This window comes from Chiloscyllium plagiosum, unplaced genomic scaffold (genome assembly GCF_037043375.1).
Source record: "Chiloscyllium plagiosum isolate Xiang-an unplaced genomic scaffold, Cpla_swu_hap1 HiC_scaffold_6, whole genome shotgun sequence".
NCBI classification, from domain to species: domain Eukaryota; kingdom Metazoa; phylum Chordata; class Chondrichthyes; order Orectolobiformes; family Hemiscylliidae; genus Chiloscyllium; species Chiloscyllium plagiosum.
Genome location: NW_028270144.1, coordinates 107,166,408 through 107,192,599, shown reverse-complemented (window position 1 = coordinate 107,192,599; position 26,192 = coordinate 107,166,408). Strand labels below are relative to the sequence as shown.

At 38.8% G+C, this 26,192-nt stretch overlaps 1 protein-coding gene across 2 annotated transcripts in view; it reads left to right on the top strand.

The window, feature by feature from the left end:
* Positions 1-19,525, top strand: part of rab6a (RAB6A, member RAS oncogene family) — an 81,534-nt gene extending 62,009 nt beyond the window's left edge. For both annotated transcript variants that reach the window (XM_043692192.2, XM_043692193.2), the window contains exons 6-8: positions 2,069-2,162; positions 16,077-16,143; positions 17,318-19,525. In XM_043692192.2, the coding sequence (XP_043548127.1) occupies positions 2,069-2,162; positions 16,077-16,143; positions 17,318-17,382 (226 nt within the window). In that variant the 3' untranslated portion in view covers positions 17,383-19,525. The remainder of the gene's footprint in view (positions 1-2,068; positions 2,163-16,076; positions 16,144-17,317) is intronic.
* Positions 19,526-26,192: the final 6,667 nt, after the last annotated feature.

The window sequence follows — 26,192 nt, the reverse complement described above, 5'->3', positions numbered from 1 at the left end:
TGCGACTTCACTTTCAAGGAGCTATGAACCTGCACTCCAAGGTCTCTTTGTTCAGCAGCACTCCCTAGAACCTTACCGTTACGTGTGTAAGTCCTGCTAAGATTGGCTTTCCCAAAATGCAGCACCTCACATTTATCTGAATTCAACTCCATCTGCCACTTCTCAGTCCAATGGCCCATCTGGTCCAGATCCTGTTGTAATCTGAGGTCACCTCCTTCGCTGTCCACTACACCTCCAATTTTGGTGTCATCTGCAAACTTACTAACTATACCTCTTATGCTCACATCCAAATCATTTATCTTTTGTAAGTGGTTGATGTCCCTAATTTGTTTACAGACCAAAGGTAGTGAATTCAATTTGTTCCTTTGCAAATGATATTAACATGACAGAACAGTCAGTTTGCCAATTAGTTTCTGCATCATGTTTCCAGATCGCTTTCACCCCATTTCTTTCACCTTTCTGATCTAATGTTGAGTATTGTTTATTAGCCGAGGACTTCCTCTCAGTCATTTCTTCATGTGTTCCGGAGGTATATGGGAATATACATGCAAATTCAGTTGTTGTCTATCTTTCCCATCAAAGCACCTGTGACATGAAGCAGCTCTTGGAAACCTCCCAGCTGCAGTTTTAACTGTAGGCAATAAACCAGAAAGTGTTTCCGCAGCTCTTTGTGACAAGAGAGGTCTCTCCTACACTGTTGGTATAAAGTGCCTGTCAAATACTTAAAACTGTTTGTTTGTACCTGATTGGGCTGTCCTTTTGTAATTTTAAATACTTCAGTTATATTTCTCTATGGTCTACATTTTGCAAACAATTGTCTTTCTCAAACAGTGCAACTTCCTATTGAATACATTTTTACTCTGTCTAAAGTCTCTCATAGGATATTCCAGTGCTTCATGCACAATCATTATCTTGTATAGGATCATTACCCCTATATACTGTACCTCTATATACAAAATACCCAGCATTCCAGATACTTGAACACTGGAATTTTTTAAGCATATTTGGATTGTGAACATTATTTATTCATGCAATCAATGAAGAAAAATTTTGTACTGGCTGGTCGGTTCATAACGAAACCAAGTCTTTTTTGTCCTTGAAAATATTGACTTTGCGATAGGGATGAGTACCAAATCGTATTCCCTAACTCCAATGAGGAATGGAATTCTAAGAATGATGTATTTAACCTGGTGAGCATTCAATCCACAAAGCTTTCTGATTACTTTTGACTCATTGGTGGAGAAAATCAGTAGCATTCAGTACAGGAAGGGTACATGAATAGATTCATGGATGTTTGACTTATCTGTAAAATTTTATAACAATGTTGCTTTTTATAGTTATTCTATAAAGTATTTGTATTTGGAATGTAGGAGTTAAGTCTCTAGGGCAGCATTTATTGCCTATCCTTAATTGCTGTTGAGAACATAGTAGTGAGCCTGTCTGGAACTGCTGCAGTCCTTATGAGCACTTGCAATGTCATTAGGCAAGGAATTCCAGGGCTTTGACTTGGAAGAGAGTTCTGTTCATTACTAGGTTGGACACTAAAATATACAAAGGCTGTATTTTTTTTTAACCTTGTATGAAAATAACTTTGCAGAATGACCTATTTATCCTTTTGTCCAATAGCACCAGAATAAAAGCATCAAGGTCTAAATCTGAGAACATAACTCTTCGAACATCTGTCACCTATATTTGGGCAATTTTAGAAATTTTAGACTTGCCCTTTGGTTCCTTATTGTGTTTTTGAACAAATCACTTTGTGGGGATTTCTTGTTTTGACCAGAAACTTGCTATTCTACTCTGTACTGGGAGGAGTAATACATTTTATAAATTTGTGATTTTAGATTTTTCGTGCAGCTTTCTATGTGCTTGTCCATTTAATTTGAAGCTACTATATGAAGCTAGAATGGCCTATAATCAGAAAATATTAGCCTTTAGTTTGGGGTTATCACTTGACCATTGGCTTTACATAATCTGTGCCCTAAAGTTCGCCTACAATGTATGATTCATCTTTCCAACTCACATCTACATTTGGAAAATTTATTGTAAGTTCTTTCATCTGTTGCAGGCAAGTTGCAATCGAGGAAGGAGAAAGAAAAGCCAAAGAACTGAATGTAATGTTTATTGAAACTAGCGCTAAAGCTGGCTACAATGTAAAACAGGTAAGTGAGCAATAAGAATACACTGCTGGCAGTGGTTAGCACTGCTGCCTCAGTGTCAGAGACCCAGGTTCAATTCCCGCCTTAGGCGACTGTGTGGAGTTTGCACATTCTCCCTGTTTCTGCGTGGGTTTCCTCCGGGTGCTCCGGTTTCCTCCCACAGTCCAAAAATGTGCAGGTCAGGTGAATTGGCCATGCTAAATTGCCCGTAGTGTCAGGTGAAGGGGTAAATGTAGGGGAATGGGTCTGGGTGGGTTGCGCTTCGGCGGGTTGGTGCGGACTTGTTGGGCCGAAGGGCCTGTTTTCACACTAATCTAAAAAAAACTCAGTCGGTCTGACAGCACCTGTGGGAAGAAAGCTCTGATGAAATGTCTTTGGGGACACAATTTCTTTCTCTGTGGAAAGAAAGCAGAGTTAATATTTTGAGTCCAGTGACATTTCGTCAGAGCTTTCTTCTCTCAAGTGCTGCCAGATTTGTTGAGTTTTGTCCACCGTTTCTGTTTTTGTTTTTAAGATCCAGTATGCATAGTTCTTTTTGTAATAACAGTACATTTCAGGACATATTTGCCCCACTTCCCCTCGAAAAGAAAAGTTGTGAACTTCTGCAACTTTCTTAATAGCAGCAGGAACATGGATTTTTTTTTTTATTCACCTTTTCTGAATCTGAAGTACAGTTGACAATTGGACATTTTTTCCTGTCTGCAAAATATTGCACCTTGGGTCCGAAGGTGAAAAACCTTTTTACCTCTAATATCAAATGAGATAAAGACTAGCCTTCTGTGGAATCATTTGGTCATACTACTTATTTTTAAGATCCCCGCCCACTTCTCTACAACAAGCTAGAACAGGTACAGTACTGTTTGCTTTGTCCCTCAGCAATGTCTTTAAATACTATCTCCTAGTGAATATTTTGTGCACAAGCAACAATGAATTTCCAAGTGGAATTTTTCCTTTTGCTGCACTATAGATTTTTAAAATTTTATCTTATATAATGTATCTTGCTACCCAGACAAAGCCTACAGTGTTGAACTGTTGATATGCTTTGTTTTACAATTTGTTTTTGTTTTGTCTTGCCTTTTGTCAAGCAAATAATAAAGGTGAACAGACAGCTAAAAACTTGGATATTTAATTTATTGGAAGCAGTGCAACAATAGGTTATAATGTCCATCAGTTCATGATGTTTTGTCATTCTGTCTTCTACCAAGTGATTGCAGGGATCCAATGTGAAGAAATAAAAGCCTTGTGCCCGTTTAATTAGAATTTAAATCCAAAATTAGTAATCCAGCTAATCCGATAGATATCTAGTTACTACTTGAAAATGTGCTGGAATACCAGGAACCCACATTTACTAAGATTGCTGTTTAGTCAATTTGTATGAAACTTAAATTATCCTGAAGCATTTTGGCTCCAAACAAAGCTGGAGTGCTTTAGATTGGCTGGCTGTTTCTGTAATATTCAGAATTTCACTTCTGGATATTTGATTAAATGTTTGACTGGTTCATTTTGCAACTTTTCCAATAATTAATTGTTTCTTTGCTTTTAATACATTGGGGTGGGTGGGTGGGGGCTGCTAATTTCAGGACTTGTGCTTCTAATGTATTGCATATGATGCCTGCTGTCTTTAAGGTGCTGGATTAAATAAACAAGTATGCAATTGATGGAAATTCTGCTTTTTAATCCTGTCTTGCTTTATGAAACCTTCCCTATATTTTAATTTGTGCTGTTGTTTGCATAATACTGTATATGTAGTTCCATTTAATTTTCTTTTATCAGTTATTTATTGCTCGTCAGGGAAACTATTCCTACTTTAGAATTTTTGAAACACTATTCTCGTGCACTATAACTTGCTGTCTCTTTACCTGTGTGCTACTAAATCAAGTGAAAGCTACTAATTCTCTGGATTGCAAAATATTTTTAGCAAATTGAGATTATACAATGCGATAGTCTTGCTTTGAATTTTGTTGAAAGGTAATATGGTGTTCTCAATTTCTGTTGTATATTGGGGTTTTGTACTGTCGAAAGTCAGCTAAATTAGGATTGGTTTGATTACTACTGTAGGTTACATGGGAGGAATATTTTCAGAGTTTGATCATTCTTGCTTGAATTTCACAACTAAAGAGGATCCTTCAGCGTGAGTTACTGTAAGCAGTGCAAGAGAGTACCTGGCTGGTTAGACCATAAGACATAGCAGAAATTAGGCTATTCAGCCATCAAGTCTGTTCCGCCATTCAATCATGGCTGATCAGTTTCTCAATCCCGTTCTCCCACTTTCTCCTTGTGATACTTGAACCTATCTATCTTAAATATACTCAATGACCTGGCCTCCACAGCCTTCTGTGGCAATGAATTCCATAGATTCACCACTCTCTGGCTGAAGAAGTCTCTCCTTAACTCTGTTCTAAAAGGTCTTCCCTTTACTCTAAAGCTGTGCCCTCCGTTCCTAGACTCTCCTACCAATGGAAACATCTTCCCAACATCTTTTCTGTCCAAGCCATTCAGTATTCTGTATGTTTCAATTAGACCCCCCCCTCATCCTTCTAAACTCAATTGAGTATAAACCCAGGGTCCTCAAAATGTTCCTCGTATGTTAAGCTTTTTATTCCCGGGACCATTCTCGTGAACCTCCTCTGGACCAGTACATCCTTCCTTAGATATGTAGCCCAAAATTGCACACACTACTCCAGATGTGGTCTGACCAGAGCCTTAGAGCTTCAGAAGTACATCCCTGCTTTAATACTTTAGTCCTCTCAAAATAAATGCCATCATTGCATTTGCTTTCCCAACTACTGACTCAACCTGCAAGTTTACCTTGAGAGAATCCTGGACTAGAGCTTCCAAGTCTCTCTGTACTTCAGACTTCCGAATTTAGAAGATATGCCTCTGTACTTCCTATCAAAGCTTGACCTCCTGCTTTGCCACATTGTACTCCATCTGCCATTTCTTTGCCCACTCTCCTAACCTGTCCAAATCTTTCTGCAGTTTCCCTGCCGTCTTAATGCTACTTGTCCCTTGATCTATCTTTGTATCATCTGCAAGCTTAACTAGAATGCCCTCAATCCTTCATCTGGATCATTAATGTATAAGTGAAAAGTTGTGGTCCCAACACTGAGCCTTTTGGAACACCACTTGTCACCAGCTGCCATCCTGAGAAGGACCCTTTTATCCCCACTCTCTGCTTTCTGCCTGACAGCTAAGTCTCGATCCATGCGAGCTCCTTGCCTCTAACTCCATGGGCCCTTATCTTACTCAGTTGCCTCCTGTGCAACACCTTGTCAAAGACCTTCTTGAAGTCCAGGTAGATAACATCCATTGGCTGTCCTTGGTCTAACCACCTCGTTTACTGAGAGGCATGGAGTTCAACAGCATGGAGGCAGGCCCTTCAGCCCAAGCTGGTCCATGCTGACCAAAATGTCCATCTACGTTAACCCAATTTCCCTGCATTTGGCCTATTTCCTTCTAAACCTTTCCTATACTTTTTAGGTGGTGTTGATGTACCCACCTTAACTATTTCTGCTGGCAGCTCATTCCATATGTATGTCACCCTCTGTGTAAAATAATTGCCCCTCAGGTTCCCTTTTATTCTTTCTCCTCTACCTTTTAAACTGATGCCCTCTAGTCTTCGATTCCCCAACCCTGGGTAAATACTGAGTGCGTTTACCCTATCCATACCTCTCATGATCTTATACACTTCTATAAGATTCCCCCCTCAGTCTCCTATGCTCTAGCTTGTCCAACCTCTCCCTATAATTCAGACCCTTGAGTCCTGGCAGCGTTCTTGTAAATTTTTTCTGCACTCTTTCTAGTTTAATAACATCCTTGCTTAAGCAAGTCGACCAAAACTGAACACAATACTCCCAAGTGTGGCCTCACCAACATTCTGTACAATTGCAACATAACTTCCCAACTTCTATACATAATGCCCAGACTGATGAAGGCCAGTGTGCCAAAAGCCTCCTTCACTGCCCTGTTTACTTGCAACTCCACTTTCAGAGAACCGTACACCTGGACTCCAAAGTCCACTGCACTCAAGACCCTATTACTCACCATTCACTTCCTCCAAGAATTCTAGCAGATTTGTCAGGCATGACCTTCCCTTGATGAAGATTAGAGTGGTGCTGGAGACGCTCAGCAGGTAGGATAGCATCTGAGGAGCAGGAAAATCGACGTTTCTGGCAAAAGCCATTCTTCATCTTTCCTGATGACGTTTCAGGCAAAAGTCTTTCAATTTTCCTGCTCCTTGGATGCTGCCTGACCTGCTTTGCTTTTCAAGCACTACTCTAATCTTCAGCATCTGAGGTATCCACTTCTCCCCTTGATGAAATCAGGCTGACTTTGTCCTATTTTACGATACACTTCCAAGTATTCAGAAATCTTATCCTTCACAATGGATTCCAGGATGTCATCCACGACTGAGGTTAGGCTAATCGATCTGTAATATTCCGTCTTTTGCCTTACTCCCTTTTTAAACAGGGGTGTCAGTTAGTGATTTTCAGTCCTCTGGGACCCTTTCTGATTGTAGTAATTCCTGAAAGATCATCAATAATGCCTCCACTGTCTCTTAAGCTATCTCGCTTAGAACTCTGGGGTGTAGTCCATCGGGTCCAGGGCATTTATTCATGTTCAGGCCATTCAGTTATTCTAGCACCTTCTCCTTCGTGATGGCCACCATACTCAGCTCTGCCCCCTCACTCTTTTGAATTTTTGGGATATTACTTGTGTCTTCTGTGAAGTGTGATGCAAAGTAATTATTTAGTTTCTCAGTCACTTCCTTATTCCCCACTACCTTCTCCTTTGCGTCATTTTCCAGCGGTGTAATGCCTACTTTTGCCTTTTGTATATCTAAAGAAATTGTTATAGTCTTTTATATTACTGGCTAGCTTACCCTCGTATTTAATCTTCTCCATCCTTTTTTTTTTTTGCCTTCTGTTGGTCTTTGTAATGTTCCCAATCCTCCTGATTTCCTACATCATAAACTTTCCCTTATGCTTTTATGCTCTTCATGTCTTTGCTAGTCAGCCATGGTTGCCTCATCCTCATTGTACCATGCTGCCTTTTCCTCTGGATGAATTTCTGTCTCTCTTGAATTACTCCCAGAATCTCCTGCCGTTGCTGTTCCACTGTCTTTCCTGCTAGGCTCCTCTCCCAGTCAATTTTACCCAGCTCCTCCCTCCTCCCTCATGCCTCATCTTTATTCAGCTGTAACACCATTTACCTCTGCTGTTTTCTCCCTCTTAAATTGCAGAGTAAATTCAATCATGTCATGATCACTGCTGCCTAAGGGTTCCTTCACCTTTAGCTCCCTTATTAAGTCTGCCATATTGCACAACACTAAATCCAATATTGCCTGTTCCCTTGTGGGCTCCTCCATTAACTGCTCCAAAAAGCCAACACATAGACATTCCACAAATTTCTTTCCTTGTAATCCGCTACCAACCTGATTTTCCTAGTCCACCTGCATATTGAAATCCACCACGATCGTTGTAACTTTGCCTTTCCTACACATCTTTTCTATCTCCTGGTGTATCTTGCTCCCCAGCTCCTGACTACTGTTTGGAGGCCTGTACATCACTTTTTTTAACCTTTGCAACTCCTCAATTCTACCCCCCACAGATTCTACACCATCTGACCATACTTCATTTCTTTCTTTTGATTTAATTTCATTTCTTAATAAGGCAACCTTCCCCCTGCCCCCCCACCAAGCCCACCTGCCTAACTTTTTGATAGGATGTATATCCTTCAATGTTTAACTCATAATCCTGATCCCCTTGCAGCCATGTCTCTGTGATGCCCACCACATTATAGCCTCCAATTTCAATCTGCGCCACAAGCTTGTTTACCTTGTACTGCATGCAAGTCTTTGAAGATCATGGCCCAGATTTAATGATCCTAGTAGTGGTGAATGCTAAGAATGTTCACACTACAAATTTTGAGGTGCCTACTTGTGCTTGAATCCAGAAATTGTGGTTTGACTGTATGGGCTTTGGGTGCAGCACGTACTGAGTTCTGCTAAGACCTGAAAAATGTGTTGCTGGAAAAGCGCAGCAGGTCAGGCAGCATCCAAGGAGCAGGAGAATTGACGTTTTGGGCATAAGCCCTTCTTTTATTGCCCATACTTTTATTTAAGGCAGTACCTAGCAGATATAGAGCCTGTTAAGTGCAGACTTTTAAAGCAGTAAAATTGTGAAAACACTCTGGATCTCAAGGAATGCTACCACCACACCAAACTCTGCTGCAGCCCTGGCTTGTCTTCACCTGGCTCCTTTGGGGTGTAGCTGCAAAGGAAATAAACTTTTTTTCTGTCACGAAGCTGAAGGCACAAACTTCAAAGGGTCATGTGGCATGATACCAGGATTGAGAGAAAGATGGGGGGGGGGGGGGTGTGGTGAAGTTTTGTTTGTAATCATAACAAAGATTTGTTGATTTAGTGTGAAGGAATGAAAATTTAAATACACAAATGTATATTTTGTGGATCAATTAGCAGTTGTACTTAAGAGGAATGTCTGAGAACGTTGTTTCTATCTTTTGACAAACTCAATGACTTATTTGGTTGTCACAGAATTAATTCCTGTGTGCGCTTTTCATTCCCTTAGGACAATCTGCCTGAGAATATAGTCACATCATTTGAGGAACTGTAGATGTTTACATCTTCCAGTTGTGTAAAATTTGAAATCAATTTGTTTCTTGTATATTTCCTTAAGTAACCCATGCCAGCAGCTCTCATGTTTTCATAATTTTTTTTTCCCTAAGACCCTAAATTGAATACACTTAAATTGATTAATATAACCATATTATATGTAAAGTACAAACTGCTTTTAAAAAAGGAATCTTCAAATTAATTTTAAGAAGTTGGACGCCTCAGTTGGAAGAGTGTTTGAAATGAAACCCTGCTATTGCTGGAGTAGTTATGTTTTTTTTAAAGAAGCAAACTAATTGATTTTCGGACCCAGGTTGATAGAAAACATGAAATCAGATTTCCATACTTAAAGATCACTAATTATTGCATGTAATTAGATTCTAGTTATAAACAATTAAGCTAAATTAAGTAAACTCTACAATTGTTTTTAATTCACTCATGTAACATACACTTATTGTCCATCCCTAGTTACTCTTGAGAAGGTGGTGGTGAGTTTCTACCTTAACTGCTGCAAGCCCTGATCTGTAGGTAGACCCTCAATGCTGTTGGGAGGATGTTGCAGAATTTTCAACCAGCAGCAATGAAAATTAAAGCAAAACCTTGTATAAACTCCTTTTTAGACAAATGAGTATAAACAGTGGTGGAAAGGAAACCCATCCCCACAAAAGTTTGGAGGGAAAACTGGAAGAACCGTTTTGAATTCTTTGCTCACAAGATCTATTGGGTTGATTCTTGCTGCTCTGAAAGTTTCTTCAGTCTTTTTCCGAATGCTTCCACTGGTTTGCAAGAAGCACAAAATGCCTGATTCACTTATGATCTATCCTTTTGGAAATCACAACCTGCGCCATCTGCTAAAGGACTGGTGGACTGGTTTTCTTCAGGTTTAAAGTGGCTTACTGAAGAAAAGAGTGAGGTTTTGGCTACTGCTGACTGACTGACTGACTGACTGATTTATCTTTTAGTCTGACAGCTTTTCTATCTCTTTTTCACTGTCTAAGCTGTTCAGCTACTTGACAACCAATCTCTGTTTTTGGATGAGCTGGGGACTTTTGTCATTGATAAATAGTCCTTGGTTCACAAATCGGTCAGCTTCAAATGTAAGCAACTCCTCAGCTTCCAGTTTGTCTGCACATTGCTGAAACCCACAGCTACACAAAGAGATGACTGTGTATCAAATTATTTGCTTTCAAAAGATGCAGCCACCCTTGTAGATCCCTTTATAAAAAAAAATACAGCTGTTTCTCACTTCACTCCGGGTTTACAAAGCCCAAATATGAAAGACAAGATTAAAAGCAAAAGTATGAAAGTGAATAATTTGTGTAGCTCTATTTTCATTGTTCTGAATTATAATGCTGTACTGTGAAAAGTCAACCTAACCTATCCAGGCAGTTGGAATAAATGTAAAAGTTAAGTGCTGATACTTGAAGTAGAAAGACAGGGCTAGGTAAATTTGACAGTATTTAAACTTGGCATCATTATGAATTACATTTCCACTGTGGCACATTGCATTTGTTCTGAGCAATGGCAAGGTCCAATCATAAAAAATAGTATTTCAGCAGAAAGTACATTTGAATCCTCTTCAAGTAGACAAATCCAGAAGTAAATCAACCTTTCAAAAGTGCAGGTTACTGAACCAGGTCAACTGGTGTGTAGTTTCAGCAGTTGTTGATCTGGAATGGGAAGCCTTTTTGCAACTTCCATCAGGTTCTTACTCTCAGGTCAAAGATTTTGTAGCAATTTTGGTGATCTATTATTAATAAACATCCATCTATAGTTTCCAAGAATGCAAGTATGAAAGGAATACAGACTGTTACTGCAGATCATTTGGCAGTAAGATTCAAGCTAATAAGTAGTCTTGCTATAGAGTGCCAGCTGTTTGTGTGGTTAGCCAGAAATTGATTGAAGCTTTGCAATGTATTTACTCAAGCATCAAAGCACAGGCATTTAGAGGGCTTAATTTTATGTGGTGTGTTTCAGTGCCTTCAATTTATAGCATGTCTCTTAAATGCATCGTATGCTTGAACACAATTCTGTTGTGTGTGCCTATGACAAATTCAGTTCATTCCAATGGTGTCCACTTTTTAGGAAGTGTGTTGGGTTTGAGGCTATTTAACAGTGACTTCATATTTAATACCAAATTGAAATCTTGTGAAGCTTATTGGATTTTCAATTAATAAGATAAGAATCATGCATGCTCTACCATTCAATAGGGTCCTGGTTGTTCTAGCCAGAAGTGGGTACTGCAGATGCTGGAGATCAGAGTCAAGATTAGAGTGGTGCTGGAGGAGCACAGCAGTTCAGGCAGCATTTGAGGAGCAGGAAAATGGACGTTTTGGGCAAATGCCCTTCATTAGGAATGATTATCCTGATGAAGGGCTTTTGCACATAACATTGATTTTCTTGCTGCTCAGATGCTGCCTGGCGTGCTGTGCTTCTCCAGCACCACTCTAATCTTGACTTATGGTTGTTCTGACATTTCTTGCATCCACAATCCTCCCCTTTCTCCATAACCTTTGATTCCCCCTATTGATCAAGAATCTGTGTGCATCTAGCCTTAAATATACACAAGGATTCTGTCCCCACAACTCTCTGCAACAAGGAACTCCAAATACATGCAACCTTCTGAGAGATGAAATGTGTCTCATCTCAGTTTTCAATTAGTGCTCTTTTATTCTGAGACTATGCCCTCTGGTCCTAGACTCTCCCATGGGGAGGACCATCCTGTCAGCATTTACTCTATCAATCCCCTTAAGAATCCTGTATGTTTCAATGAGATCAGCTCTCATTCTCCTAAACTCTAGTGAGTAGAGTCTCAACCCATTTAGCCTTTGCACATAGGTTTCTCCTTCCATATTGGAGATCATCCTAGCGCACCTCCTTTGAACTGTCTCCAATGAAATAATATCTTTCAGGGGACAAAAAACAACACTCAGGTGCAGTAAGACTTTCCTACTGTTATACTCTAGCCTCACTGAAATAAGGGCCAACATTCCATTTGTCTTTTTGCTTTCTATGTGCTAGCTTTGTCTTTCATGCACAAGTACTCCCCAAGTACCTTTTTTGTGTTGCAGCATTTTGCAGTTTTTTTCCCCATTTAAAGAATATTCTGTTCTTTTTGTTGTCCCTTCCAAAATGAACAACTTTGCATTCTCCCACATTATACATATTGTCAACGTTTTGCCCATTTACTAACTCATTAATGTCTTTCTGTAAACTGTTTGTATCCCCCTTATAATCTGCCATTCCACCTATTTTGGTGTCATCTGAAAATTTGGCTACAGTGTATTTGCTTCCTTCCTCTAAGTCATTAATACATAATATAAGCCATTGAGTTCCCAGTACTGATTCCTGTGGAACCCGACTGGTCACCAACCTCAAAGAACTCCTTAGCCCCACACTCTCTCCTTTCTGCCCATGAGCCAATTCTCTATTCATGTGAAATTATAAACTCTGACAACATGGGTTCTTATTTTATGGTTTAACATACTGTGAATTACCTTTACTAACACCTTCTGAAAGTTCAAAAGCAACATATCTATTGGTTCTCCTCTATGTATGTGGTTGTCACTTTCTGGAGAAGCTCAGACACTTTTTTTCCCCCCTTTTTTTATGAAGCAATGCTGACTCCACTTGATTAGATTATCATTTCCCAATTTACTTAATTGATTTCAATGCACTCCCAAAAAAAGGATGTTCAGCTCTTTTGGCCTGTAGTTACCCAATTTTTGTCTGTCTCCCTTTTTGATTGGGTGGTCACATAGCAGTTTTCAAATCATATGACACTTCTCCAAAAATACCATGATTTATGGAAAATTATGACCAATGCATCTACCAGCTCTGTAGCTACCTCTTAGGATCCCAGGATGCAAGCCATCAGGGCCAGGGGACTTGTCTGCCTTTAGACACATTAGTTTGTCTAATACTACTTTGGTACTTAATTCTTCCTCCATATTCTTTAGGTTTGTCAGCCATATAGACTGCAAAATATCTGTTTTAACTCCTCTGCCGTTTCCTTGTTCTCTGAAATTGTCACCTCATTAATTTTCTACGTTCGCTCCCTTTTTCCTTTGAGTTTGTGAGCTAAACTGTTTGTATTTGCAAATGTGCTTGATCTTATTTGAACCATTCTTAAGTCAGTAATCTGTATTTGACACTTGGTCAGAGCTCAGAAACCATATTTCAATGTTGACATGATACACGTACTTTTACCTAAATGCTGTACTTTCGTGTATTTAGAAAGATGACCTTTTTTATGTATGCAGTGTTGGTGTCCTACATGGAAACGCACCATATTCATCATTGCATTTAATGCAACTTATGCTGTCATTAGTCAAAAGCCAGCAGAGGACAAAAATGTTATTTTACTATGAGTATGAAGATGTTTGACTTCCATGAAAAGCTGCGTGGGGTAACCATAGTTTTATTAAAAGTTCCATGTGTGTATGGGCAGATACTTCAGTGATATGATCACGTTATCATCAACATTGAGCCTATTAGAGTTGCAACGTTCAGTTTTGCATGTATGTGTGCTAAATGCTAAAATCCATTGATGGTGAAACATTTGATGGAGGATCTTTCAGGTTGAGTTCAATATTTGCGTCAAATGCACTATAAAGTAGTCTGCAAAAATGTGTAGATGTTTTATTTAACTTGAATTTTTCCATAATTTGCAGTTAGAGTATTTCTGTATGAAGTTGTTGAAGTTGACAAGTCTGAACAGTAGTTTTTTCTTTAAAGTTTATATTGTGTTTTAAAATTTGTTTTTCCTTGATCAGGAACACTTGCTGTTTCTTTTTCTGATATTTCTTTTTCAAAGTTAAATTTGATTGTTTATAATCTCAGGACTGGGGAGTTAAAGGGTCAACTTTTGAGTCCTGAATAAGTGTTGACTTTTCAGTTGTTTCTCAAAGCCTGAAATTGTTAATATTCAGATGTTGTGTTCAACTTCTGGAGGAAATGATTATTAGGGTCCTGTCACTTCCAGTCTCTCATCTTTTGAAGGAATATAATTATAGAATATTCCTTGGAACTGAACATTTGTAACTGGGCAAGATTTCAAATTTGCAGTCAGATCAAGTTAAGATATGATTGGTCAGGTGGTTTTTACAAATACTTTACAAAACTGGACAAATAATGCTGTTCTGTCAAATTAGATGAATTACATGGATCAGGCTCATCAAATCAGGTGCTGTGCTTGCCTCAGTGACCTTTATGAAGTGTACATTTCAGATTCCTCAACCAATCCTTCCCAATTCACCGCTGAAAGTAATTGTCTACATAGTAATCCCTTTTTCTTTTGGCTTTCTATATTTTGGTGTCACACTGTTGCTGTGATTTTATGTTTTAAAAATGGGCAAATTGTTTCACTCCTGTAACACCATGCTTTCAGATACTTAAATATGTTAATGATTCCTCGTAGCATATCAGAAGAACCTTAGACCCACTGTTATGTATTGCTGTGTAAGGGCAACTTATCTAGTCCCATTCCCCCACTTTTGTTGCATGAGTCTTGTGTATTTTCTCTTTAGTTGCTGATCCAATTCCCTCATGAAAGTTGCTCAGTTCACCTTATAGAGCTGTGCTTTCGTGCCTTCACGTTACCTTTTATTTAGATTTAAAATACTATAAACTACTAGTCATTTACTCAAACTTCTCCCTTTCAAACAGAATCTGAAATTCTATTATATCATCACTAGAGGCTTCTTTATTTTGAGGATTAATTAATTCTATTTCATTGCACGTTACCAGGTCTACGAAAGCCAGCTCCCTGGTTGACTCTTGAATGTACTGCTATACAAAATTGTCCTGGAAAAAACAACTCACTTTCTAGATTGTCATTCTGCATTTGGATGAACATCATCATTAGTTCAGTACATTTCTTACGTGCTCCATTTGTACATTTCTGTATACTCTATCCTACAGTGTAACTGTGGTGAAATGTTTTATGTTCTATGGCTACATAAAGCACAGAATCCCATGTATCCTTTTCGTTATTGTTTCAACCTGCAGTACCAAATTCAACAAGTTGAGCATGCAGAATTTCTGGTCCCTCTGCTCCTTTACACCCTCTGACATGCCCTTTAAAATTGTATCTCTTATGTTGTCTCCTACTGAAATTTATCACTTCATACTTGCCTGCATCTAATTCCATCTGACATTCTGCCAGTCTCTGTCCCCTTGAAGTTTATCACTCTTCTACTTATGGTTCTCAATTTTCCACATTTTTTGCCATTTGCAAATTTTAAAGTTGTGTCTTGGGCAATACAAGTCTAGGTCAAAAATCTAAATCAAGAAAAGCAAAAAGTGATCCAAATATTGACTTCTGGGGAATCCAGCTTGCAAACGTTGCTCCAGTCCCAAAGTATGCATTTACCATGCATATTTTCTATATGTTAATATATATGTCAATATGTCAGTAATTACCTGTAGCAATTTTAGTGCACAAGGAACTTTACTTCATATGAAATATTTTTTAGTTTTACAATGAAACTTGGTTTTCACAGACTGTCCAGCTGGAGAATTTTCCTGATTAGTTTTACTCAAATATTGGAATATTTTGTAATTGGGGAGTTGATTTTAAATTAGTGTAGAAGTTGTCTGGACTACAATATTTTAATGCAAAGCTTTTGAGTATAAATGCCTTTTGAACAGTTGACAAAAGGTAAGATTTATTAATAAAACGTGTAACTGTCTTTTTCTTAATGATGCTTAAAGCAGCTCTTAGGAAAGTTAAAACTAACAGAATGCTGGAAAAAACTCAGCAGGTCTGGCAGCATCTGTGGAGAGCAAAACAGCGTTAACGTTTTGAGTCCGGTAGGACTCTTCTTCAGAACTGAAGAAGCAACGTTAACGCCGTTTCTCCTTCCACAGACTCTGCTAGACCTGAGTTTCCACAGAATTTTCTGTGTTTCAGATTTACAGGATCTACAATATTTTTGCCTGAAAGGTATGCTGTATTTGGTCTATTAATTTATTTCTACAATTTATTTTTGTATAGCATTTGATGATATGGGAATTTGCAGGAATTTATCCTTGCTGAGTTGATCTTTTATGGCTAGATGATCTCAGGTTTTGGTTGGGACTCTTCAAATTTGCTTAAAGATGCAGTACAATTTCAAGGTCCTGAATCACCTATTTCTGTTCTTGCATTCTTATTCCTAATTATATCCAAGCTTCCCCTTCTATTTTTTTAATTTTAGATTTTCTAATTTTATCACCTTTTCTACAGTTTTCTATAAATTATGAATAAAATCAAAAGTCAAGTTTTATATATATCTCCCCAGCTTTTCCGGCGTGTAGCTGCTGCCTTGCCTGGAATGGAAAGCACACAGGATAAGAGCAGAGAAGACAGTATCCTTTTCTTGGCTTGTATTAAATTTTCTTGCTTTTTTTAAAAAATATATCTGTTCAATACAGCAAAATTATACTAACTTGTTCAACTTGGATTAAAATTAAGCAATTTTAGCAGAACATTTGACTTTATTTGTTTTTCATGTTTGAATTGATTTTACGTTCTGCATATAATGCTGGTGTTTCCGTGCAAGCAAATGGGATTTCTTTGCTGTTGGAGTTATACCTGGAATAAAAGAGGACTGTTGGAGGTCAGTCATCTCAGCCCCAGCTCATCACTGCAGGAATTCCTCAGGGTATTGTTCTAGGCCCAACTACTTGGCTGAATAAATGCAACTCCCACAATGCTTGAAAATGTAATAGCTGCCATAAGGCATCCAGTTCATTACCTCCATCATTCTCTCCCTTCACTAATGCACATTGGCAATGGTATGTACCATCTACAAGATGCACTACAATAATTCATGAGGTTAATTTGATAATACATTCCCAGTCCAAGACCCCTACAAACAAGGGGTCCAAATTAATGGGAACAGCACCATCTGCAACTTCCTCTCCAACCTGCACAATGCTGTCTTGGAATTATCTTATTCATTCATGGTTGCTGGTCAATTTCCTGGAGTTCTGTTCCTAACACTGGGTATACCGTCACAGTGGGGCTGCAGGGTACAAGTAGTCGGCTCGCCACCAGCTTCGCCCAGATAATTCGAGATGGGCTGTAAATGGTGGCCTAGCCAACAATACTCAGATCCCACGGACAACAATTATTTAGGTAAACGCAAGGGAATAGTCAGTCTTCAACGATAGCTTGAAAGTGTCAGAAAACTAGAAAAGGGAGACTAGTTGAGGGAAGAGAAATCAGAGGAAAATTGAAATGAAGTGGATGTTCATCAGGCTTGTGTCAAATGTGCTACTTGTTCATTTCTTAAATTGTTTTTAGCACTAATGGAGGAGTTTAGTTCTGAGATTTGAATTGCTTTCATTTGGTACCATGTACTTAATTTGTTCTTGTAAAATTGATACATTTTGCAATTATGTTTTGGGGAAGTGTTCAAAACTGGATTTAATTTGAGGTTTCTTGTGTTAAAATCTTTCAAACTAGCAATTATGTTAATTTTTTAAACTTAGAAAGAGGCAGTGCATAGTAAGTTTCCTTAACACAGTTCAATTTCAGTGATCGATATAAAACTGGAAAAGACTCAAGAGCAACCAGTCAGTGAGGGAGGGTGCTCTTGCTAATATTGGCTCTATAAGCCACTGCTTATTTGTCATTACCATCCACCACAGTGTGAATATTGGCTAGTAATCTTACCCTGTTGGTAAAGTATTGCAATTCATCATTGCTGGCTGTCTTGTAATTGATCTATTAGCTTCACTAGCACAAACGTGGAGAAAATGTCAGTGTCTTCATTGGAAATAAATACAAAAATATGTAATTGCCAAAACTCAACTTGCATCAGTTTACTTTTAATCAGAAGACACATTTTGTTCTTTGCGTTGTATAATATTGCACTTTTAATGATGGAATTCTGTAACTGTTTAGTGTAAAGGACAGTTTATGCAGATAACATCTGAATGCTAAGTGGCTTTATGACAGTGACTACATTATCTGAACAATGAGACACCAGTGAATTAGACCTTTTTAATTGTTTTAAATGATAGGTTTCTCATTGTGATCTGTTGACAAAACTAAATTTCTCAAGGGTGCAAAGAGAACTAAAAAAACTTAATTTACACCAAACATCTCTTAAACTTTACAAAAATCTGTTAGTTTTAACAGTTCCAGTTTGTGATATAACACCCAAATCATTGTGTGCATGATTCATCTATAATGCAATGTTGAGTTCCTTTTTTAGCACGTTGAGTCCAGCATCTTTTATAAAATTCTGTCACATTGGTTGTGTACACTAACATGGTGATGGCCACTCAGATGTGCGTTTTCAAATAATTATGCACTGTTTCCAGCTAAATGAATTTGCATTGAATGGGCAGAAAAAGATCAAAATCAACCCTTTGTATTGTGGATGGTGGAAAGTTCTCTTTGCTCACTTGCGCACACGTAAAATTAAAATGTCATCTAGCATACAGAGATCACTTCAATTGTGCATTTGAAGGAAGGAAAACTTTCACATGCAAGACTTGTAAAATTATGCATCGTTTATGCCTTTTTTGTTCTAGGGCTTCCATATTGGTTAGAAGTTTGTAATTCTGTGTGGTTTGACTAACACACCCAGAATATAATTTAGCATTTTTATTTAACTTGGATTATCTCCCCACTTTTTAATTTATTCTGTACTCCAGTTTTTAAATCTTTTAGATTTGTGTGACCAATTTTTTTTTTGTCATGTTAGGTTTTACTTCATGAACACACTAGCTTTATTTTACATGTAACATTCTTTCTGATCTAAGTATCTGAAGTATGTTTAGACTAACTGGTTGTGGGGTGGAGAAACTGTTTCCAGTTAATGCTGTACACCACTTATTCCTATCGGAGAAAGTATAAACAAATGGAACTGTCATGCCCTCCAGTTGGGATTTTTGCATCCTTTAAGTGCCTACACCCATACGTTGTTAAAGTAGGGCTGCAGGTATGGTTGGTCTCATCGTTGCTAAGAATCATAATTCTGCCTTACTTTTGGTGTGGCATTCATGGGCATAGCGATGTCCTAGTTTTCATGAGACATCTATCAAAGTTTGGGATTTTGCCTGGAAATGGCTGCTTCCCAGCCTTGCATGCCAGAGCTGTAATGATTTGCTTATCCATTGTTAGGTTACTAATTTTTTCATAATTTTGCTACTGAAAATACTGTAAGATGGTGTGGCTTGGGTTATTTTTTTCTATGTTTTCCCATTTGTATTTTTTATGTAAAAACATTTTTCTTGGGAGTACAAGAAAATAACACTAAAATGAATTCTTTTTCACCAAAATATCTAAATAGCTAAATAAGTAATTATTATTCAAGCTCAACTGAGGAAGTTCTTTGACCAAACAAGAGCATGCTGATTTTTATTAGAACTTCTTTATACACTGACAAAACTAACAAGCTTGTAAACACTGTTTCGAGAGCAGCATTTTTCTCAAGTATGATTTGAAAATTCTTTCACAAATTGAGCTATCAAAGCTTCTGTGGTGCAGTAGTGTGCAGTTTCAGTAGTACGGTTTTTGAACAGAATATGGCTTATTTGGCTTGACTGTTGTACCCATGCAACTGTATATTCATTACTACTTTTGCGTATGTATTGTTACTATGATAACCCTTGAAGTTACAGAAAAAATGGAAAAATTTTTGTCCAAAATATCACTAGTACCTCAGCTCTGTTTGATAATGTAAAATAAAAACCCAAAGCCTGAACAAAATAAAACACCTGCCTATTCAAAGTATTTTAACTGCTGGTTCTTTATTTGTTTTATATTTCTTACGGTCTAAACTGAGAATTGTGGATGTAAAATTGAGGGGAAGATGATGAGTGATGAGAAATGACCATATAATTTAAGTTCATTGAAAACATTATGGTCTGTTCAGTGTGCTAGTCAGACCATTGCATGTTCATGAGCACTTTTTTTTTCCATCTTTGACACAAGTGAGAGCCAAGATGCATTGTCTAATATTAGAACAAGCTTTTAGCATCAGACCATAGTGCAGATTGTTTTACTAAGTTTTTTTTTGCAAGTAGTTAATGACTTCGTATAGTCACATTAAAGCACGTTTTTGATTTTGTACCATTTTTGTTGGTACCTTATTTTTTTAATCTTCTTTCCTGTCAATTCCACAAATACCTGAATGCTACTGATTTTCATATTGAGCACCAAATCATTCCACATCATTCTTATTGGCAGTGTATTTTATTCATTTTTTTGAAAACCAGCTTTATTCTATTTCCAAGCTTGGTCCCTATTTAGAATCTAAATTTCTGTTCTACGATACATTGTCTATTATGTCCTTCTGTCCTGTGGCAAACTACAATATGGAGCTGGTTATGTCTAGCCAGTGGCAAGTTTGTACATTCAGTGTTGAGAAAGTAAGTTGGTCCTTTTTCATATAAGCTTGATTTAACTGTTGCTATTAAGAGGATAATGAAATGTAGTGCACCTTTTGACCGGATTTCAGTGAATGCAAATAATATTTATCAGCCAGTGCCATATCACCTGCAGCTCAACAAGTTAGTTGAAGTTGAAGAAAAATATTGGCATTTTTGCAAACTATATCTTTAATATCATGGTTAAACAGTAAAATACTCATGCTCTTGATTTGCAATGGTCCCAGAAATAAATGTTTGTTCTAGGTTTGAAGTATTGTGCCCAAATGATTTTTGGAAATAGTCTTGGTTGTCATAACATAAGAATTAGGAGCAGAATAGACCATTGGGCTATCAAGTCTGCTACATTATTTGATAAGCTTATGGCTTATCTGGTTGTGGCCTTAACTGTGCTTTTCCTATCTCCCATAACCCTTGGACTAGCTTAATTGATCAAGGTAGAGTTGCATAGGTTTTTGAATATAGTCATTGACACATCCTTTAATGTTCTTTGGGAAAAAGCTCCAAAGTAGCAATCTTTCCTTATCTGTCTTGAAGCAAATGGCCTTCGCTTTGATTTCTGCACTAAAGTAAATGTCTTCTCAGCACCTTGCCTTTTAAGACCCTTCAAGAACCTTACGTTTCAGCAAAATACCTCATTCACCTTGACTACTGTGAATGTAAGCATGGTGGCTCAGTGGTTAGCACTGCTGCCTTACAGCACCAGTGACCGTGGCCCAGTTTGATTCCAGCCTCAGGTGACTGTCTGTGTGGAGTTTGCACATTCTGCCCATGTCTGAATGGGTTTCCTCTGGGTGATCCGGTTTCCTCCCACAGTCCAAAGATGTGCAGGTCAGGTGAATTGGCCATGTTATATTGCCCATAGTGTTAGGTGCATTAGTCAGAGGGAAAAGGGTCTGGGTGGGTTACTCTTCAGAAGGTCGGTGTGGACATGTTGGGCCGAATGGCCTGTTTCCGCACTGTAGGGGAATCTAATCTAATCTAAGATCATCCTGCCAAACCTTTCCTCAAATGCTCTTTGCAGATATAGTGAGAGATCCCTATGTTTATGTATTCAGTACAAAATAAGCCAATTACGGCATATGACTAAAGTTTTATACAATAGCAGTTGGTCGGGTTGCTCCAGCAGAATGTAGTGTAGTATTCTATTACTGCAAAGTTGTTACTTTGCTGGTATGCTTTAAATCTAATTGGTTAAAATTTAAATTTTATGTGCAGATGTATTTGTTTAATTTGAAAGGCATGAATTTAAATTGTGTTAGAGACACAATGTTATTGGCTATTTGGAATTGTTAAGAGCCATAAACCTGTGGCTCAAAGAGATCATTCAGCCCATAAAGTCTAAGATGATGAAAAAGATGCTAGATGAACATTCCAATCTCAGTTATTTGGTCCATAGGTTATAGGATCTTGGATGCAAATGAATTGAGGGTTTCTACAATCTAAATGAAACTCTGAATTGAATTCCAAATACCCACCACCCTCTAGGCAAAACTTCTTTTTTCTTTATGACACTTCTAATTCTTCTGTACGTCATGTTCGATCTGTGCCTTGATAACTGACCTCTCAGTTAAGGGAAAATAGTCTTTGCTGTCCACTCTATCCAAGCCCCTCATTATTTTGGTGCACCTACAGGTCAGCCCACAACCTCCTCTTTCTAAGAAAAGCAAGAGAGATGCTGATGTAGTGGCAATATCATAGGACTATCCCATGGCAGTTGGTGAAATTTGAATTGAATAAAAATCTGGAATGTTTAAAAAAAAAAAGTCTAATGACTACCAATGTCCTTTAGGAAGGAAATGTGTTAGCCTTACCCAATCTAGCCTAAATGTGACTCCAGATAGCAATATGGTTGACTCTTTACTGCTGTCTAGGCATTTGAGGGTGGACATAAAATGGTGGCCTATCCAGCAGCGCCCACACTCCATAAACAAAAAAAAAACCGTAGTTTATCCCATCTTTCCTTAGATCTTCAATTTTCAAGTCCTGGCCATGTTTTTTGAATGTCTCCTCTACTCTTTTTTTTCAAGAGCAACTATATTCTTCCTGCAGTTCAGTGATCAGTATTGTATACATAATTCAGACTGTGGCCTAATTAGTGTTTTTATACAGTACCAACATTACATCAACATATCAATAATTTTAGGTCCTGAATGTCACCAGCTTCCATATTCTTACCTCAACCCCCATGCACCAGGTCTTGTCATCATATGGGCTACAACCACTAACAACCCATTGTCAACCACTAACGGTCCCCATTAGCAGCTGTTGATACCCCCAGGCGGACCCTTTGTCTGACTTTTTCTCTCTCCATGGGCTTCATTGCCACCTATCATTTGCACCCCCTAAAACCCCATCTTCAGCAATATATACCAAACGCTTCCTAGCTACAATCAGCCCTGAAGAAGGGTCACTGGACTTGAAACTAATTCTGTTTTCTCTCAACAGATGTCAGACCTGAGTTTCTTCAGCAATTTGATTGTTTCTGGTTTTCAACATCCACAGTTCTTTGGTTGTTTAATGTTTAACTCACTGCCACATCTTGTCCATGTATGCCCATCTTGAAGTTCTGCTCCTCTCTGACAGGATTTTCATTCCAATAATGTTTTTCTTGTTCAGTTATTACTTTCATTGTCGTTACCTTGTGTTTTGGCAAATATCTTATCAAACACACACTCATGGCTACATTGCATTCCTCAGTGACTACCTCTACTTCCATCCCTTCTCCTAACCCTGCCATCCCTTCTTTCTTTCTGCTCTCTGCTGAACAGTTTGTACTCAAAAGGTCTTGATTTTATCTCTGTGTCCCACCTTGATGGATTTTGGGGGCACGTTGTGACGTTGAACTTTTCTGTCACCTTTGCCTCTGTGCCCATTTCTTTGGGCAAGGGTCCTCAATCCATCCCACTGATCCATTCACCCACCTCCAACAATCTCCCTCCAACTGGACCCTTCCTTCTGGTCGACTTGATAATGGAGAACTGTTGTGATATCGGTCGCCTCAATTTCTCTGCCCCGCCCCCACATTTGAGCCTATCTCCCTCTGAGCTGACTGCACTGTGCTCTCAGATTCAGCCTTGACATTTTTATCAAGCTTGCCAACAAGGGTGGTACTGTTCTTATCAAATAACTGACTCCCACAGTTACCTTGACGATACATTCTCACACTGCTTTCTGTAAAGACTCTATTCCATTCTCTTCGTTTCTCCATCTCTATTGTACCTGTTTCATTGATGTCCGCTTCTAGAAGGAGGCCTCTGAAATATTTATCACCTTCCTCAACCCAGGGTTCCCCACCACTGTGATTGACAGGGCCCTTAGCCATCTCCTGCATTTTGGCCCTCACCCGTTCTCTTCCCCACAACAGCAATTTGGTTCCCCTGGTCCTCTCCACCACAGCATTCGCATCCAAAGGATCATTAACCACCATTTCCACCACCTCTAGTGAGATGTCACCATCAGACACATACTCCCTTCCTTTGTCAGTCTTCCACAGGGACCGTTCCCTCTGGGACAGCCTGGTCCTGTCTATCTCCACTCCCAACGTGTCGCCATCTTTTCATGGCACTTTCCTATGAAGACGTAGAAGGTGTAAAGCCTACCTGTTTACCTCCTCCCTCTTCACTATCCAAAGCCCCAGTCACATTTTCCAGGTGAAGAGCAATTTACCTGCACTTCACTCAATTTAGTCTACTGTATTCTCTGTTCATGATGTGATCTGGGAGATGAAATGCAGACTGGGTGACCACTTTGCAGAACACCTATGTTCTGTCTGCAAAAATACATCAATCTTCCTTTTTACTTTCTCAATCTTATGACATCCAGACACCCTCTCCACACTGCACTGAAGTATTTTGAAGTTTCTCCCCATTTATATAAGTTGCATTTTTATTCTTCTGACCAAAATAGACAACCTCCCATTAATCCATTGTAAACTCCATCTGCCAAATTTTGTTCCATTCATTTAACTTATGCATATCCATTCATAAATTCCTTATTTTTTTTAATTGCAACTTACTTTTCCACCTATTTTGTGTCATCTGCAAATTTGGAATACAGTACATTCTATTCCTGCATCCAAGTCATTTAATATAGATTGTAAGTAGTTGGGGTCCAAGGACCAAGTTGAATGGCAAATCACTAATTAACAGTCAGCCTGGTTTGCATTCTGGCTTTTGCTGTGTCCTACTATGGAACTATTGTTAGGGGACTTATAAATTGCCTCCACTAGGATTTTGATCCCTTGCAGTTCCTTATTTTGATTCAAGCTGATTCTATGTCTTCATCTCCAGTGCCAAAATCATTTCTCACTACACAGATCTCATACTTCACTTACAAAGCTTATACCACCACCTCTTTCATTCTGTCTATCCTTCCAAAATAGAGTACCCTTGTATATTCAATTACCAAACCTGATTTCCTTGCAATCACATCATACCCAATATACCGGCCACTACAGCGGACAGCTGAAACTGACAACCGGAAGCGGCAGGGACAGGCCACTATAAATGCCGGAGGAAACACCACAGAAGCGCTTCACAGGAGGCTCCAAAGCACTGAGGATGTCACCTAGACAGGGGACGAAACGTTTGCAACAAAAATTTCCAGCTCGGCGAACAGAACCACAACGAGCACCGAGCTACAAATCTTCACCCAAACTTTGAACCTATTTGTCTGTATTTGCACTGTAACTTGTTAAATTTTATTCTCAATGTTGTTCTGTCTCTTTTTTAAAAATTTCTGGTAACTGTCTGCTTTGTCATTTACTCTGTACTCCCTCCTGTGCTTCTTACAGTTTGATTTTTTTAAAAAAATAATATTCCACATAACTGAACCCCCGCCACCCCCACTATTTAGTTTAAACCTAGTATCCTTTTTTACTTAATCCCTATAATCTTCTCAGCTTGCTACAATAATAAGGGTGGTACGTGTATGGAATGAGCTGCCAGAGGAAGTGGTGGAGGCTGGTACAATTGCAACATTTAAAAGGCATGTGGATGGGTATATGAATAGGAAGGATTTGGAGGGATATGGGCCGGGTGCTGGCAGGTGGGACTGGATTGGGTTGGGATATCTGGTCGGCATGTTTCCGTGCTCTACATCTCTATGACTCTAATACATTTTTTGACTGCCATTTTTTCTTTTATCGTTAGCATTAATCTTGATTTAGTTTGAACTCAATGTTATGAGAAAGGGATGACTTATCAGAAGTTCTATTGTAGAAAATGGAACCATTGGAACAGTTGTGATTGAGGCAAATGGGAGAACACACGAGTCCTTACGGAGCAAAGTGTGAGGAAGTGGAGTTGTAGCAGCTATGGGGTGGGGGTGGTGGTTGTGGGGGGGGGGGGGGGGGGGGGGGTGGACTTGGTGATTTGTAATCAATATCAGTGGACAGCCTGTCTGTCAAAATGGAGATAGAGAGAAGTCCAGGGAAGGAAGGAGTCTGAGATGAACCAAGTGCAGGTCAGATGGGTGAAAAGAAAAGGATGAGAAGAGATTTGACAGGTGTTCAGAATTAGAGAGATTAAAACTCTTCCCACTGTGGAAGAGTTAAAACCAGCAGACACCAATTACGCAGCCAGTGATTCAGATCTGGGATATATTACCTGAGTGTGTGGCAGAGACAGATTTGACTGGGGATCATTTCAAAATGGAATTGAATAATTATCATCACGAGCAAAAATATTTGTTGGGTTGCGATGAAAGGTCTGGGAAGTGTGACTAGCTAAGTTACTGTGCAGAGTACTGGTATGGCCATGGGCCAACTGTGCTGTAACCATTCTAGAATTATTTGGGAGCAAGCAGATGGTGCTGCATTAGCATTTTGGCTGCTCATGCAGTACAGCTATTTTAAACTACATCTTGAGGAATCCATTAGTGTGATGGTCGGTACATTCTGTCAGGTCTGTAAAGTCTTGAATTATGTATCATTTTGTCTGTTATGATCTTATGAAGACTGCAGTGAGGTCTAGTTAGGAGCTGGATTTAGTGCCAGCACCATTTTATAC